Source organism: Lolium perenne, chromosome 1 (genome assembly GCF_019359855.2).
Source record: "Lolium perenne isolate Kyuss_39 chromosome 1, Kyuss_2.0, whole genome shotgun sequence".
Classification (NCBI taxonomy): domain Eukaryota; kingdom Viridiplantae; phylum Streptophyta; class Magnoliopsida; order Poales; family Poaceae; genus Lolium; species Lolium perenne.
The window spans coordinates 241,329,352-241,345,746 of NC_067244.2; the positions used below are offsets into that span (position 1 = coordinate 241,329,352).

Sequence of the window (16,395 nt, forward strand, 5' to 3'; positions counted from 1 at the left end):
GCGAAGCAACCTCTGGACGATTACTTGCTGAAGAAAAGGTCTGCCTTTCGCCGGACTACTCTAATCGCCGGCGCGGGTTTTGACCGCAGGCACTTTCTGCTGTGCCGCTGCGCTTTCCGCGTCGGCTCCATCCTTTCCGACGTGGAACCTTCGGCGGGCGGCGTGGCGCCCAAGCTCAGAAATTACCCTCCATCAATCAATCAGAATTTGCTAATCGAACGTGTCGCAATGGGGACGAGAAGAAGCGTGAGCCCAGGAACGTCTAGAGGAGCAGTAAAAAACAGAGCATGATCGTGTGCGACAACGAAATCTACTTCATTATTAATGCTTTCTCTGCTGCAAAACTGTAATTTACATGCTGCTAACTCGTGGTTAACCGAAATTTCTAAAAACTGATGATCCCTACTGCCCTCGACTGAACTATGATGGGCTTCTCCCGCGTTGAGGGCGCCGCCATCGCTGCTGTAATCCAATGCAATGTCGAGAGCGCTGCCGCACTCTGCTATGGCAATGCTTGGTTCTTGGCTGATGATCGAGTCGTCCAGGTTGGTCGTCTCCACGGCCGGCATGGCAACTGCGACTACTTGTGCTTCCGTTGGCGATGCGGATAGCACGTCGATCCAGCCCTCGTCCGAGTCCCAGTCCGGGAGCGACGAGGTGAGGCTGGCCAATGCCTTGATCCTCTCCGCCGAGCTTTCAGGCACTGCCAGCTCGTCCTCGCTGTCGGACTCTGACTCCCAGAACGCAGCCTCCAGCGTGCTCTTCGGCGACACCCACTTGTTATTCACTTCTTCTTCCAGCTTCGTGTTGACGCCGGCGCAAGCCAAGAACGGGTGCTCAAGCAGCTGCGCCGCCGTGCAACGGTCACCGGCCTGCCTGACCAGGCACAATCCCAGGAAATCCTTGGCATCCGCGGACAGCCACTGTGGCACCTCGGGCACGGCATCAGTGTATCCTATCCGGTGCATCGCCGCGAGCCCGTCGCCGGCCATGCGGCTCCACGGGGGCCGGCCGGTGGCCATCTCGACAACCGTGCAGCCCAGAGCCCACACGTCGGCCGCCGGGCCCTGCTCCTCCCCGCGCGCAACCTCCGGCGCCATGAACGCCGGCGTGCCACCGATGATCGGGCCACAGCCAGCCTTCCTTGCGCACCCGAAGTCAGCGAGCTTGGCTCGGCCGTCAGCGCCGATCACGACGTTCCTCGCCTTGACGTCCCCGTGCACCAACGACTCCCCGTGGATGTACGCGAGCCCGGCGGCCAAGTCGGCCGCGTATGCCCGGACGGTGGATTCATCGAGGCCACCGGTGCGAGCGACTTTCTCGGCGAGCGAGCCGCCGGGGGCGAACTCGAGTAATAGGTGGTACGACCCGTCGCGCCCGGCTTGGCCGCCGATGCAGGACACGACGCGCGGGGAGCGAAGGTCAGACATGATCCTCTGCTCCCTCCGCAGCGCCGCGGCGCCGGACGGGCACGCAGACTTGACCGCGAACAGCTCGCCGGACGCGTCGTCCGCCGCCAGGATCACCTCCGCCCCCGACGCGCCGCGGCCAACCGTGCGCACCCGGGTCCATTGCTTGCTCACAGCCATGGACATCTTCTTTTCTTTCCTCTGAATTGGATGTGGTGGTTTCTGTTGTGTTGGTCGGTCCTCTCTTCTCTGTGCTTGTGAGCATATATATATGGTTGGAGAAGGAGGAGTGTAAAAGTTTGGGAGATTGCAAGTTTAGAACACCACATGGAATGCAAGGTGTTTGGCGTGTCCGATTGGGACGTCGGGATTAGGATTAGCAAGTACGGAATCGAAAAGGCGTGGAAAGAAAGTTCTTTTTTCTCGAGCACGCGCTCGCGTCGGCGGTGGATGGACGGACGGCGGCGGTGGCGCGGCCCGGGCTTGACCACTAAGAGCATCTTCAGCCGCGTCCCCCAAATCGTCCCCCAAATCGCGCCGGATTAAGCGTTTGGGGGACGTGTTTTGTTCGTGCCGCGTTTGGGGGACGTCGCTCCCCAGCCGCGTCCCCCAAACGCCGCCCCCAAACATTTAAAATAATTTTTTTAGCACATAAACCATTTATATCAAATGTAGCATATGAAAAAAAATGTTTTCGAGGATTGTTTTGAAATTAAATTACAACAAACAATAAAACAAGTAATCAAATATAATAAAAAGGGCTAGATGATACATCAAGGTGCCACGGTATTTCCTTTGATCCTCCACAAATGCTCAACGAGATCAGCTTGAAGTTGCTCATGCACATTGCTGTCACGGATCTCTGCGTGCATGGCGAGAAAATCAGCAAAATCTGCAGGCAACTCATGATCAACCTCCGCGAGAGGGCCTTGACACTCATAGGGACCAACATGTGACCTAACATGATTCTTGCGGTCATCCTCGATGATCATGTTGTGCATGATCACACAAGCCTGCATCACCTCCCACATTTGGTCGTGAGACCAGCTTAGAGCAGGGTACCGGACAATGGCAAATTGTGCTTGAAGCACACCAAATGCCCGCTCAACATCCTTCCTGCAAGCCTCCTGTCGTGTAGCAAAGTGAGAATTCTTCAGACCTGATGGATTCGAGATTGTTTTGACAAAAGTGGCCCATTTTGGATATATACCATCGGCTAGATAATAGCCTTTGGTATATTGGTGGCCATTGATCTCATAGTTGCATGGTGGAGCATGCCCTTCCACTAGTCTGCTGAACACCGGAGACCGCTGCAACACGTTGATGTCATTGTGTGATCCCGCCATGCCAAAGAAAGAATGCCAAATCCACAGGTCATAATCTGCCACAGCTTCAAGCACCACACTGCAATATCCATGACGCCCTTTGTATATACCTTGCCAAGCAAACGGGCAGTTCTTCCATGCCCGTGCATGCAATCGATGCTTCCAAGCATTCCGGGAAATCCTCTGGCAGCATTTTGTGCCATGATCCTTGCGATCTCTTCCTCGGTTGGCCCTCTCAAGTAGTATTTGCCAAACTTTCCCACCACAGCTCGGCAAAACTTGTACATGCACTCAATGGCAGTAGACTCACTCATGCGAAGGTAGTCGTCCCGTGTATCGGCAGTGCTCCGTATGCAAGCATCCTCATGGCGGCGGTGCACTTACGAATGGATGAGAACCCGAGAACGCCTACAGCGTCGACCTTGAGCTTGAAGTAGGGGTCGAACTCTCGAACGCCGTGGAGGATATTCATGAACAGGCCCTTGCTCATCCTGTACCGGCGCCGAAAATTGTCGGCATGTGTTGCCCCGTCGGCGAAGTAGTCGTTCTGCAGCATGGCATGCCCCTCCATCCTCTGCCGGGGCTTCGACTTCCTTCTTCCCGGCCTTGATCCTCCGCGGCGCGGCCTCTTCCTCTTCTCCGCCTCAGCGTCAAGCATGCCCTGGAGGGACGCGATGATCAGCAAATGCTCCCGCAGGTCGTCGTCGAACGCTTGCTCGTCCTCCGGCCAGGGGCAACCATCTCATCGTCGCTGTCCATGGCTAAAGCAAAATCAATGGTTAAAATTGCGCCGAGGCAGACGACGCAACAAACAGCGACCAATCGCGCCTACCTGGCAAGTCGTCGAGCACCTTCTGTGCGCGGAGGTGGGGCGGATTTGACGGCGCGTTCTGGGAGGCGCTGGCGACGCGGCGGCGGCGCCACGACCGGCGGGAGCCCCAGCCGCGACAACGGTGCTGACTCGCAGCACAGATCAGACGCCCAAACGGCCGGGAAATCCAGCGGCGGCGGTGGGGTGGGAGGTGCGGGAAGGAAGGAGCGACGAGAAAAGAGGCGCGAACCAACGGTTTATGCAAATAGTCGCCGACATGTGGGAGCCCGCCTCGCTTTTCGTTGTGTCCGGCGTCCCCGGAGCGTCCCCTGTGGGACGGGGACGGGCTCGGGGCGCCGGACACCGTATAGGGGCGCGCCGGACAAAAATGGGCTTTGGGGGACGCGGCTGGAACGCTTTTTTTGTCCGGCGCGCCCCAAATCCCTTTGGGGGACGCTTTGGGGGACGCGACTGGAGATGCTCTAATCGCGCTCAGCCTCTTCTTATCCCATGTGTCGGAAACTATGTAATATCCCGGGTCTTCTTCCAGTAGGATTCTATCTAGAGTGGAAATCTACTTTGGCTATTTTGGAGTGAAATTACATAGAAATTCTATAGAAACATGCAAACATGGAGTATTATCCTTAATAAAGAGAATGATACGAGGAATTAAGTTTGAACTCCTGAATAAAATGGAAGACAAATGTCATCCTGTAGTTATTTTTTAACATTATTGCGCGACCTAATTTTAGCCATGACCTTGGAATTACTGCTATTTTGATTAGCATGTTAACTCAGACTTGCTACTAGAATAATTAGCAAGTGGAAGGCGAATTTTGAAAAGATCACCAGAATCGAAAAAATATGTTTATGGCGTAATGTCAATGAATTATGGATTATTCATCATACTTTGACGCTCACAACTTTCTACTGATGCTATTTCTTTGTAAGGGGGTCTCCATCGAAGGTAATCTTTTTTTACGTTATTGGTATGGGAATTCACTTTGTTGGATATTTTCAGCCGAATGGGAGATGTAAAAAATTTGAGGCTTGCAATATTTTATTTGTTCACTAGATTATTATACTCCCCAAATTAAAACCTTAATGTGGAAGTATTCACGCATGGAAATAACACGGAACAATTGATGTGGGAATCGTACTTAAAGAAATATGCTTAAGGGAGCCAATACAACTATACTAGAACACTGTGTGTATGAATACACTGGAATTATACCCGGAAACAATATAGAGTGAAATGTTTGGTTGTACATAGGATTGGTTTTATGGATTGTTAAAGCTTGCGGGTTTGATTTTGAATTCAAACTCGGCGCATGACTCACATATGCATGTTTATTACCTAATTGATTAACAGTTGAACTAATAGATGACTGTTAATAATTATGGTCGGTTTAACAAGTCACCGAGTCCTATCTGAAAACAGATGGAAATATCTGAAATTTGGAGTCTATATAAAAGTCCTTACCCTGCAGCCCCAATATGCATAGTGAGCGCAACCACCGATAAGACAGGGGAATAGAGGGTAGACTGAAGAACTTCCAACCCTAATTTCTTACACCAGAGACTGAGATGGAGATCTTCTTTGCTGAAGAGATCCTAGGCGAGAAGGTCCATGACGACACTGACGACTACCTACGATACCTCGCATACTTGGTGCAGAAAGCCAAGGAAGAGAGCATGAAGGGTCAACTCCCCCACATGTCGCTTGGGCTGGACGAGGAGGAGGCATTCTGGCTCGCCGCGAAGGCCTCCGAGCTGCATGAGGTGGTCGAGTTGCAGGGCCTTGGCACGCAGTTGCATGAGTAACCACACGTGCCTGCCACGCATAGAGTCGGGCACCACTTGCACCGACACCTCCTGCATCACGCCACTGTGCCACCCCCTGCCTTATCAGATTGACACTATTTGTGATAATCCGGGCACATCAGTGTGATGTCATGTGTTGCATGAGGCGGCTACCTCTTGTCATTTTTTTACTTGTCAATCCATATAGCCTTGTGCAAAAAAAAAAAAAAAAAAAAAAAAAGAGGCAATTTGGAAGTTTCCACGTTTTCTTTAAAAAGGTTTTAGCAGTTCCTCTATTCACAAAGACACAAATGTGAAATGTTTTAGATATTTTCAAGTAGAGTAGATACGTTTCAAAATAAGTGAACGAAACACTAAAAATAGAAAATGTAACCAACTGGGACGTCGAATTAACAATGGAAGCCCGGCGTGCCCGAAAAAGTAACGGAAATAACCAGCAGCGGGAGATGAGATGGCAAGTGTGAAGTCAGCTTTGCCGGTCGATCAATGTATATCCCGTGTGCCGGACCTGCACCAACGGCTTACCTTAAACGAACAGCAGGAGAAGAACTCAACATGTGGGCAGCGCGCCGGCGGCCACGTTGCCTGGACAGATAGAGCAAATTATCTCGGCGCCGCTGGTGCGGACGAGATACGGCAGCATAGATCAGGTGCGGACGTATGGTTCCGTGTTCACTGCATACTACGACCGACTCATGATTGGCCGGCTGCCGGTGCATTGCGTTGACGCCACCAAGCTCATCATGCTCACCTGCGCTCTCTCTCTCTCCAAAGGATGACGTCCTTCACCTGGTGTTCATGTCGTATCATCATGGGTCTAATGATTGGTGGGCATAGGGATGCACGTGGAACTGGATTTTTTTTTTGATTCCGCTTATATTTAAGCATAAATCACATGTATATAGGAATTTACTAATACCTTCATGAATAGATAGTTATACTTGCAAATTATATGCCTGGACATATCTCAAAAAACATATTCATGACATACATCTGTTATTTCTAAATGCATTGTAATAGACACTCACAGTAAAAATGTTGCTTTGAAGACCGGACCACTGTAAGACATAATTTTTTTCGATAAAGGATGCTTTATTATTTTTTAGGAAAGCAATTACATCCAGCCTCTGCATAACCAGGATGCACACAGCCGTTTATGAATGTCAAGTCCAAAAAAGATGCCAAACTAAAAATAACTAGGCGAAATACATATCGGAACGATGAATCGTAAAACGCCTAAGGTGTGGGTGGGGCTTCAATCCGTAGACTATGCTGCCACCCATGTAGGGAAAAAGTATCCATGCGCTGAAGAGGTAACCATGAACGAAGAATCCCTGTACATCTGTAGATGACCTGCAACAAAGAGGAATTTATGTCATTAAAAATCTTGTCATTTCTACTCAGCCATAGCCCCCAGATAACTGCTAGCGCCCCCGCCCTAAGAAGCAACTTGAACCTTGAATCCCTGATAAGACATAATGTAGTTACACAAATTCTGATTTCGTGTACGTGTCCAAAACAATAAGCTCGTTATTAATATTTCAATGAATTTTTTTTATATGTATTTGAGGTACGCATATAATTTTGCATTGTAGGTTCGTACAGCTTGAAGAATGCTACTTTTCTTTCCGGTTTCGCTAAGATTTGTTCGCCTAGGAACGTCAAATAAAAATATATAATTTCTTGCAGTTTCAGTAATTTAATTTTTGAAATAACTCCACATAGCAGAACACAATATCAGATCGGCTTCTTAATCTCTTCTCATTTCTCCTCATGAAATTTTCTTTTATTCATGTTTTATAAATTAGTTTTTAGTTAGCTTGCTCATTCTTTTTGCTCTATTAGATACAAGTGATGGTCATGTAGCTTGTCTTGCAGCACTCAAGCACCACCCACACGGAAAGTGCAGCGTTGAACTGACCGGTATATGCTCCTGGTGTAAGTCAGCCTACCATTGGTCCAGGTGTTTTGGTGGGCCTTGTACATAAGTTGTTCATTTTCTGATACAGATAGTGCTTCCCGTACAATACGCAGGTGGGCCAAACGCATCTCCCCCAAATCACGCCCCTCTCTCTCACCTCTCTGCTCCAAAATCCGACGGGCGGCCGTGGGGGCAAATGGCGGCGCGAGAAGCTGATGGTGGGAGGCGCGGAGGCCGTCGGGCGGGCGGACGGCAGAGGAGCCCGCGCCGCCATCATGCTACCGCCGCTTGTCGCGACGCCCTCCACGGCGAGGCAAGCTTGCGGCGGGCCGGCGTCGGGGATAGGGGCGGCGTCGACGCGGCGTCATGGACGGGGCGACGTCGACCTGGCGACCCAGGCGAACTCGGGATGGGGCCGGCGTCGGGGACAGGGCGGCGTCGATGTAGCGTCAGGGACGAGCAGCGTCGACGTGGCGTCGGGGGCGGTCGGCGTCGAGGTGCCCCGAGCTCGGCTTCGTCGAGGAAGCGTTGAAGGGGCCGGCATCAGGGACATGGCGGCGTCGTCGTGGCCCGAGCTCGGCGTCGGGGACGTGCGTCATCGAGGTGGCCCGAGCTCAGCGAGCTCGGCGACGGGGACGGGCGGCGTCAAGGTCGTGATGCAGCTCCCGCACCCGGGCTGCGACCTCATCGGAACTGCAGCAGCAGGCGCACCACGCGGTGAGAATCGGCGGCGGCCAGGTCCCAGGCGGCGGCGCGGGAAAAGGTAGGGGAGGGGATGGATAGGTGGCAGGGGAGGAGAGGATGCGAGGGGGAGACGGGGGAGGACCACACATGTATTTTACTGTGACATACGTACATCACACTGCAGTAGTGGACCGCACATAAATTTTCTGGGCCAATGAGATGCTGACTTAAGCCAAGTTCACATGTCGCCGGGTTCTATTAGTCCACTCTCCACACACGGTTCCTTTTCTTTGCAGTGGTTGCAGATGGGTCTCGAGCTCGAACAGATGCCTCATCACATGGTGGGCCTGACTGCATAACTTGTTTTTAAAATGTGATTTCTGCTTCTTCATAAATCTCAAAAAATTACATACTATTTTCAGTTTTGCTGTTTTTTATGGTTTGAGAATGAATGTTTGCCATGTCCGCGTGATAAATATTTGGTAAAGAACTCATCTATCCTAGAATATCTATCTAGATATTTGATGGTATTAAAGTATATACGCAAGTACTCATATGTGGATGACACTTAGGAGTTCTTTACATATATATAAAGAGTAAACTTAGTCATTTTTATCTCAAAGGAAAACTTATTTACGAAGAAAAATAATATTTTTTCCATGACTCATTAGGGTGTCGAAAAAACAATAGTATAAACAAATGTATAAGTTGAAATACATTTTCATCCGACCGAGCCTGAGTTATGTGCTATGAATTTGTCTTCATATATTATATCATCACGACATGTACAATTATGAAAATGTTACCCGTTATATAAAAATAAAAATATAAACATATATATTGATCAGAGAAATTCTAATATACATAAATATATGTACTACAAACTATTAAATTTATCCATTTGTAAATCACTAAAGAAAAAAGACCGATAATTTTAATTTTAGTGCAAACAAGGAATGCAGATAAGGTCTGCAATGTTTTCGGAGGAAGCACCGGGAGTAGGAGGGAGTGATGAGGAGAATTAGTTTTTGCGTCTTTATATAGCCATAGAGACACCAACGTGGATATAAATCGGGGATTGGTTAAGATGATGATTAGTTTAGTCTAGCCTTGTTTGGCGGGTGGCTCAGAATTATGGTTGGAAGATGAGCTAATGAAATACAAATTGTTATAAAAACATTGTTAAGGCAGCTGGATATGTCCTGAATAGATTTTTGATAAATTTTTACGCGTAGATATTACAGAACCATTAATCATTTAATAATCGTGTATAAGAGAAAAATGATGCCCTTATACATATTTAGATGAACGAAAGTCCATCGATATTAGCTGTTATAATTAGATATCACGGATCAGACGAATTAAATAGGAAAAATAAAAATCTTTTGTATTTCTATATGAAAAACCTTCGACTTTAAAATGCCAATTCTTCTTCATTGAATGAATAGCTACATCAGTAAATTTTGATCACTCTATCTACCCTTCTGCACCTAGTTGAGCATGTACCCTATTTATTTTACATTGATAAGAGTGCTTATTATAAATGAATTGTTCTAAAAAAAGAGTCAAGAGTTTTTTTTTGCATTTTCAACAATAAATTAAAAAACCATCTTATTGGATATGTTGAAAAACAAGGATTCCTGTATGAGATTTGTCAAAAAAAAAAAAAAACAAATTCAGCCTATTTTTTTTCAATTTGTTCAAATTATGTGAGTATGGGTACGTTTTTATGTCCCTATCATAGTTTCCCGATGGTAACCGAAAAACCGATTTCCGGCGAAATTTTGGAAATTCGACGACGTTTATGACAGGGATCGGTGGTACGGACGGTTCGGCCAGGATTCCTCTACCATTCAGGCGGAGTAACACTACACGTACGGACAACTTCTACGGAATTTGCTTACGGATTCAGGTCGTGGCACTGCATGTAAAGTGGGAAAGGGGAACGTGGTCCGATTTTTCAGGTAGGTACAAAATTTCAGCCAACCAATTCAGGCAACATCAGTCCGTAAAGTTTTTGTAGGCTAAGCAGTCCGTAAGTGTAGTGTTATTGGTTCAGGCGGGCCGTGGCATCGAAGCGTTTAGAGAAAGACGGCTGTCGAGAGCAACACAAAGGCACAAAAGCGCCCACAGATCACAAAGTTCTTTTCAGAAGATCGAATCGGAAAGCTAGGCAGCGACACAAGCGCACCGGAGTGAATCAACACGCGGCGTGCACGGCAGCGCTGCGCTTGGCGACCGAGCAAGATGAGCACCGCGACGCGCATACGCGGCCGGCCGCTGATCGCGCGCTCTCATCGACCAGGTGCCGACGAGCAGAGCACCGTGGTGCGCGCGTTGGCTGGATCAGAGCGTTCTGGCTAGTAGACAGGATACGCATAGGCATAGGCATAGGCATAGGCATCGCTAATCCAAAAATCACGTCCAGCATTTCTCGGCTCGTCAGCTGTTTCCCGTGGTGGCCATGTCGTGGCTTGCTGCCGAGGTGGCCACGAGTGCACGCACGCGCCGGCGAGAGGGGCCGACGAGGACACCGGCGGCGGCGAGTAAAGGATATATATCCTTGGTTCGTTCGTTGCTGGATGGATCTCCACCTGGCGAAGCAACCTCTGGACGATTACTTGCTGAAGAAAAGGTCTGCCTTTCGCCGGAATACTTTAATCGCCGGCGGGTTTTTGACCGCACTGTCTGCTCCTACGTCTGCTCTTTCCGCGTCGGCTCCATCCTTTCCGACATGGAACCTTCGGCGTGGCGCCCAAGCTCAGAATTTGCTAATCCAACGTGTCGCAACGGGGAGGAGAAGACGTGAGACGAGAAACAGAGGAGGATCAGTAAAAACAGAGCACGATTGTGTGCTAGAACGAAATCTACTTCATTATTAACGCTTCTGCTGCTGCAAAACTGTAGTAATTTACATGCTGCTAACTCGTGGTAAACTGAGATTTCTAAACAATGATGATCCCTGCCGCCCTCTACTGAACCATGATCGGCTTCTCCCATGTTGAGGGCGGCACCATCGATGCTGTACTCCAATGCGATGTTGAGAAGGCCGCACGTTGCAATGGCAATGCTTGGTTCTTGGCTTATGATCCAGTCGTCCGTGTCAGTCGTGGAGACGGCTGGCACTGCAACCGCGACTACCTGTGCGTCAGTTGGCGCCGCGGAGAGCACGTCGATCCAGCCATCGCCGGAGTCCCAGTCTGGGAGCGCCATGGCAGAGCAGGCCAATGCCTTGATCCTCTCGGCCGAGCTGCACGACGCTGACAGCTCGTCCTCAGTGTCGGACTCCGACTCCCAAACCGCCGCGTCAAGCGTGCTCTTCGGGGACACCCACTTGCCCTTGACATCTTCTTCCAGCTTCGTGTCCAACACAACAGCGGATGCCAAGAACGGGTGCTCCAGCAGCTGCGCCGTTGTCCACCGGTCGCTGGCCTGCCTGACCAAGCACATGCCCAGGAAGTCCTTCGCGTCCGCGGACAGCCATTGGGGCACCTCCGGCACGGCGTCCGTGTAACCGATCCGGTGCATCGCCGCGAGTGCGTCGCCGTTCATGCCGCTCCATGGGGCACGGCCGGTGGCCATCTCGATGACCGTGCAGCCGAGAGCCCAAACATCGGCCGCCGGCCCCTGTTCCTCCCCGCGCGCAACTTCCGGCGCCATGAACGCAGGAGTGCCGCCGATGATCGGGCCACAGCCAGCCTTCCTTGCGCACCCGAAGTCAGCGAGCTTGGCACGGCCGTCCGCGCCGATCACGACGTTCCTCGCCTTGACATCCCCGTGCACCATGGACTGGCCATGCAGGTAGGCGAGGCCTCTGCCAACGTCCGCCGCGTACGCCCGGACGGTGTGTTCGTCAAGGCCACCGGTGCGAGCGATTTCTTCGGCGATCGAGCCGCCCGGTGCGAACTCGAGGAAGAGCTGGTAGGACCCGTCGCGCCCGGCTTGGCCGCCGATGCAGGACACGACGCGCGGGGAGCGCAGCCCGGCCATCACCGCCTGCTCCCTCCTCAGCGCCGCGGCGCCGGACGCGCACACGGACTTGACCGCGAACAGCTCGCCGGACACGTCGTCCGCCGCCAGGAACACCTCCGCGCCTGACGCGCCGCGGCCCAGCGTGCGCAGCCGCGTCCATTGCTTGCTCACAGCCATGGACATCTTCTTTTCTTTCCTCTGTGTCGTCGCGAATTGGATGTGGTGGTTTGTCCTCTGTTCTCTAGCTTGTGCTTGTGCAGATGGGTTCCTTTTTCTGTGGCGGGCGAGCGTATATATAGGGCTGCAGAAGTAGAGTGGAAAATTAAGGTTGGGAGAATGCAAGTTTAGAACACCACATGGAAGGTATTTGGCTTGTGTCCGATTGGGACGTGCGGATTAGAAAGGAAGTACGGCGTGGGAAGTGAGTAATTTTCCCTCGCGGCGGCGTGAGGTACCGGTGGATGGACGGGCATCGAGTTTCTTGTGTGGGAACGTGCGGCCCGAGATTGACCGCTCTTCGTGCTCACCCTCGTTCATTACCCCGCGTGTCGTCTTCCAATCGGATTCTATTACAGCATTTTACCGGTGATCACCGTAACATCGTGTTAATCTTTATGCACTAGTAAACTATTTCAAAGACCGATCTGATAAAAAGAGTTGGACAATCCAATCCACTTATACAGTTTATCAACGTCGGCATAGACATAATGCTTCCACTAACATTATCAATAGAAAATCCACATCATCGTAAGTCTCATACAAGCGCCTGCAATCTCCAAACGAACCAAAAATCTAGGGTGGCAATTGGACGCGCCGATATCAACTCCACAACAACCCCAGATCACATCAATGTTACCTTACACATATGGCAAACAAATAAACTCCAAGGCCCTCTATATATTCCCCGCCAACCGCACCGCATGGCCAAACGGATATGAAATCCCGAGAGCAGGAGCTAAGACGACACGAGCCTCGCCGAGGTGTTGTCCTGGATGGACACCGCCATCGCCGATGGCGATGGTGTGCCCTTATTCTCGCTTGCCGACGGCTTCTCTGACTACGCAGGCCGCCACGGAGTAGAACAACATGGTGCCATGATATGCCGGGAACGCTGGGCTCGGGAGGTCCACGCTCTCCAACGTGGCGTCGTGGATCACCACCGAGGGTGTACCCTCGATCGCAACTTCCGACATACTTGTCCTCGGGGACAGTAGGAACTACACCGGCGTGTCGCTTTACGTCGGGAAGGCCCTCCTGACCCCCCTCATCCCCATCATAACCGTGCACGTCCATAAGGGCTTCAAGGTGAGCGACGCCGGAGGCACGGGCGTGGTGCTCGCAAACACCGCCCCAACGAGCTGGTGGCCGCGTTCTCGTCGTTCGGGCCTAACATGGCCCCCCTGGAGATCCTCAAGCCAGACATCATCACACCCGCTCCATGACGCTCGCCACCATACATGACCAGCACCATGGCATCCCGTCGGGGCCATCGCGGCCACCGTAGGAGGGCATGCACGAACGCAACGAATTTAAAGGCAATGGTACCTGCCGGTGTCATATCTACCATCCACTCTCTGCTTTAAGATTAGTGTGGCTTTTGACATTTGTTTAATATAAAACTAATAATTGAAACACAAGTGAAACTTTTGTGAAACATGAAAAATATTGTAAAACATTTTGATAAAAAATGAAACTGATGACGTCCCTGGGGTTTGTTTCACAAAATATTCGTGTTTCAATTATGTTTCAGATTTATTTTGTAATTTTGTAGAAGGATTGATCAGCACATGGCTTAAAAGGAGGTTTTCGGGGCATGCACCTCTTGCAGCTCCAGGACGTCCCCGTGTGCAACAATCCTCATGCGCGAGTTGTGGGTTTTCTCTTCTTTTTTTGTTATCGGAAGTTGATTTCTGGGATTACCTGTGTGAGAACCAACATAATTTTAGCCGGCACCTCTGGCCCGCGCCGACATGTGCTGCGCCACAGTATTTTGAGATTTGCACGACCTTCAGCGGAGGATTCTTGGAAGGTACTCCTACTTATCTAAGTCGTGTTCTCTTGTTAGTACATGGTCGTACACATTGTAGCGAAGCGACTAATGTGAAACGGAGCCGTGTGCTTGGTTGGTGTTCTGGATGGATGGCGAGCGTCAGCGTGGACGTCAGTGTGTATGTAAACGGAACGGGGGTCGAAGTCAGCGGGTGCATCTGAAAATTAGTTGGTCGCCACGGTTGGTACCTTGACACTATGGCATTGCCAAGTCCACTGATGTACCTGTATTATGGTCTAGTACCACTATCTGCCACCTGACTATTTCTTGTGCATCTGCACCATACATCCAGAACAATTTCGATTAGGATCTCTAGAAACAATTCTTGACCAAGACTCTGACGGACCAAACTTGCAACCAAGAACAGAAAACATATGGAAGGGAAGGCACCAGCGGCAGCATCCCATTCATGTCGCACGAATAATACCCGCGTGGCCGCTCAAATTTACAACCAGCTGCAGCCGCATCTCATCTCGCACGCTGCACTTTCATGTTTTCCCAAAATGTGAACCAATCTGTGCTTTGTTAGGACAGCAGTGACATCCCAGTCTATTAGGGATTACATCTAGATTTGATGTTTCGTCTCTTGTGAAAGTACAGAATATTCTTTCAGTACAAGATGTTTCTAGTGACATCGTCGATCTCAAGATCCATTAAATTGGTTTCTCAATTTTAATCTCTCGGAGATGCTCATACATGTAGGATGTGCGTTCGTTCATTTATATATGTGAGTGTATATACATATTTACAAGCGTTGCGTCTATATTATATTTTGCAGGAAAGGTAAATAGATCATAAACAAAGATTAAGTTGTATCTTGTCTATCGATAAATTTCCGTCCATAAACATGTTAACGTGTGTCCTGCACAAAAAAGGACAAATTATGTGTGAATGACATATGTACCATTGGCTTAGGGTTGTTTTTTTTACACATTTCATATGGTCATATTTGGGGAGAAATTTTGTAGATGCACAATATACAACATAACCAATGCCCATGATTTAGTTCACATTTTTGTTAACTCGGAAGTGCGACATATTACAAGGCATGTACAATGATAGAGAAAGATATGCCTTCCCTTGTCCAGCCATGTCGTCTAGAGGAAGTATTAGACTTAAGTTATACAATGTAGTATATATTTTTTAAATCTCTACCAACTAATGAGGATTAATTAATTTTCACCAAGAAATTATTATGCTAAGAGAAGTCATATTCTATAATGCATAATGTAGTTTCTAAGGATCGTCCAGTAGCTAAGAGAACACGACCATCTATTTTTTTTTTCATCTTTGTCCTTGGAAAGGCATCGCCCTATTAAAATACCCTAGTGAGGTGCGGGTGTAACTAATTAGAAATATTGGCATTTGGCTCTTCCAGCGAAGGAAAGATCTAATTTACTTCCTCTGTTCGCAACCTGGATTTGGTCAAACTTTAAGGTTTATAAACTTTAACCAAATATTTACAAAAATGTATCAACACCTATAATATAAAATCTATCATATTATAATTTTCATAAAGTGTATTTATTATATGTATTTAGTATTATGGATATTGACTTTTTCTTAATTATTATATAACTGGTCAACATTTAACTTTGACTAAACCTAGTACGTGAAGTAAATAAAAAAGGAGAGAATAAGGAGCTATCAGGACATGTTAGACCTTGTTAAGTTAATGCGTTTAAAATAATGGAACTGGATATTCTTGGATGCCTCAGGTTAACTAAATCTTAGTTGACTCCTTGGTTTTATGGGTTTCACACGATAAGTGGTTATATAAGGTCATGTACAACGCGACGCTTAATCTCAGGCGCTAGGAAATTAATCCCAGCAGTTTCAGCAATTAGGAGAGGAATCCCAGCTTTTTTTTTGGCATCGATGCAATGGAGAGAGTCCGGCGCTTAAGAAAGACGTACAGAAAACTGGATGTAGCTGCCGACGTTTCTGCATGGCCAGGATTTGGCTTTTTAAGCATCTATGCAAGCGCTTTGCAGTGTACTTGCTCTAATAGTTGTAAGTGGGTTGCAACTGAGTTTTTCTACTACTCCGTAGTTACAAGTATGTTACACTAATTTCATCCCCCCAAAAGAAAGCGCGAAACATAGGAAAAGAGTGGCATGAATATTCTGGATGTATAAACAGCCACCTTCACCGGCTTATGACATTGAGGGGGGCAAAGCCCGCTACCTCTCTCATTTTTCTCAAACCAAGGTTACTTCCTTAACAACCTAGGAACAACAAACCAAACCGTAGGCTAAAAAGCTCAGCCGACCCAATGTTTCTTTTACTCTTCATCAGGACGCCTTGCGCTTGGACCCGCTACTGGCATGGATTGGGTTGAAGAAGGCAATTGGAGGGGAGAACCAGTTAGTTAGAAGCAGTTGGCGCTGTAGCACCGA

General features: G+C 49.0%; 2 protein-coding genes across 2 annotated transcripts; both read right to left on the bottom strand.

The window, feature by feature from the left end:
* Window positions 1-200: 200 nt before the first annotated feature.
* Window positions 201-1,666, bottom strand: LOC127339217 (mitogen-activated protein kinase kinase kinase 18). Its single transcript, XM_051365096.2, has one exon. It carries the CDS (start codon window positions 1,593-1,595, stop codon window positions 201-203), a length of 1,395 nt encoding a protein of 464 aa, XP_051221056.2. The 5' UTR covers window positions 1,596-1,666.
* Window positions 1,667-10,668: 9,002 nt separating this feature from the next.
* Window positions 10,669-12,197, bottom strand: LOC139834953 (mitogen-activated protein kinase kinase kinase 18-like). The gene has a single exon (XM_071824880.1). The coding sequence runs from the start codon at window positions 12,127-12,129 to the stop codon at window positions 10,669-10,671; it is 1,461 nt and encodes a 486-aa protein (XP_071680981.1). The 5' UTR covers window positions 12,130-12,197.
* Between the last annotated feature and the right edge of the window lie 4,198 nt (window positions 12,198-16,395).

Coding starts and splice junctions, on each gene's coding strand:
- LOC139834953 (XM_071824880.1), bottom strand. CDS start 12,129: ATGTCCATGGCTGTGAGCAAGCAATGGACGCGGCTGCGCACGCTGGGC.
- LOC127339217 (XM_051365096.2), bottom strand. CDS start 1,595: ATGTCCATGGCTGTGAGCAAGCAATGGACCCGGGTGCGCACGGTTGGC.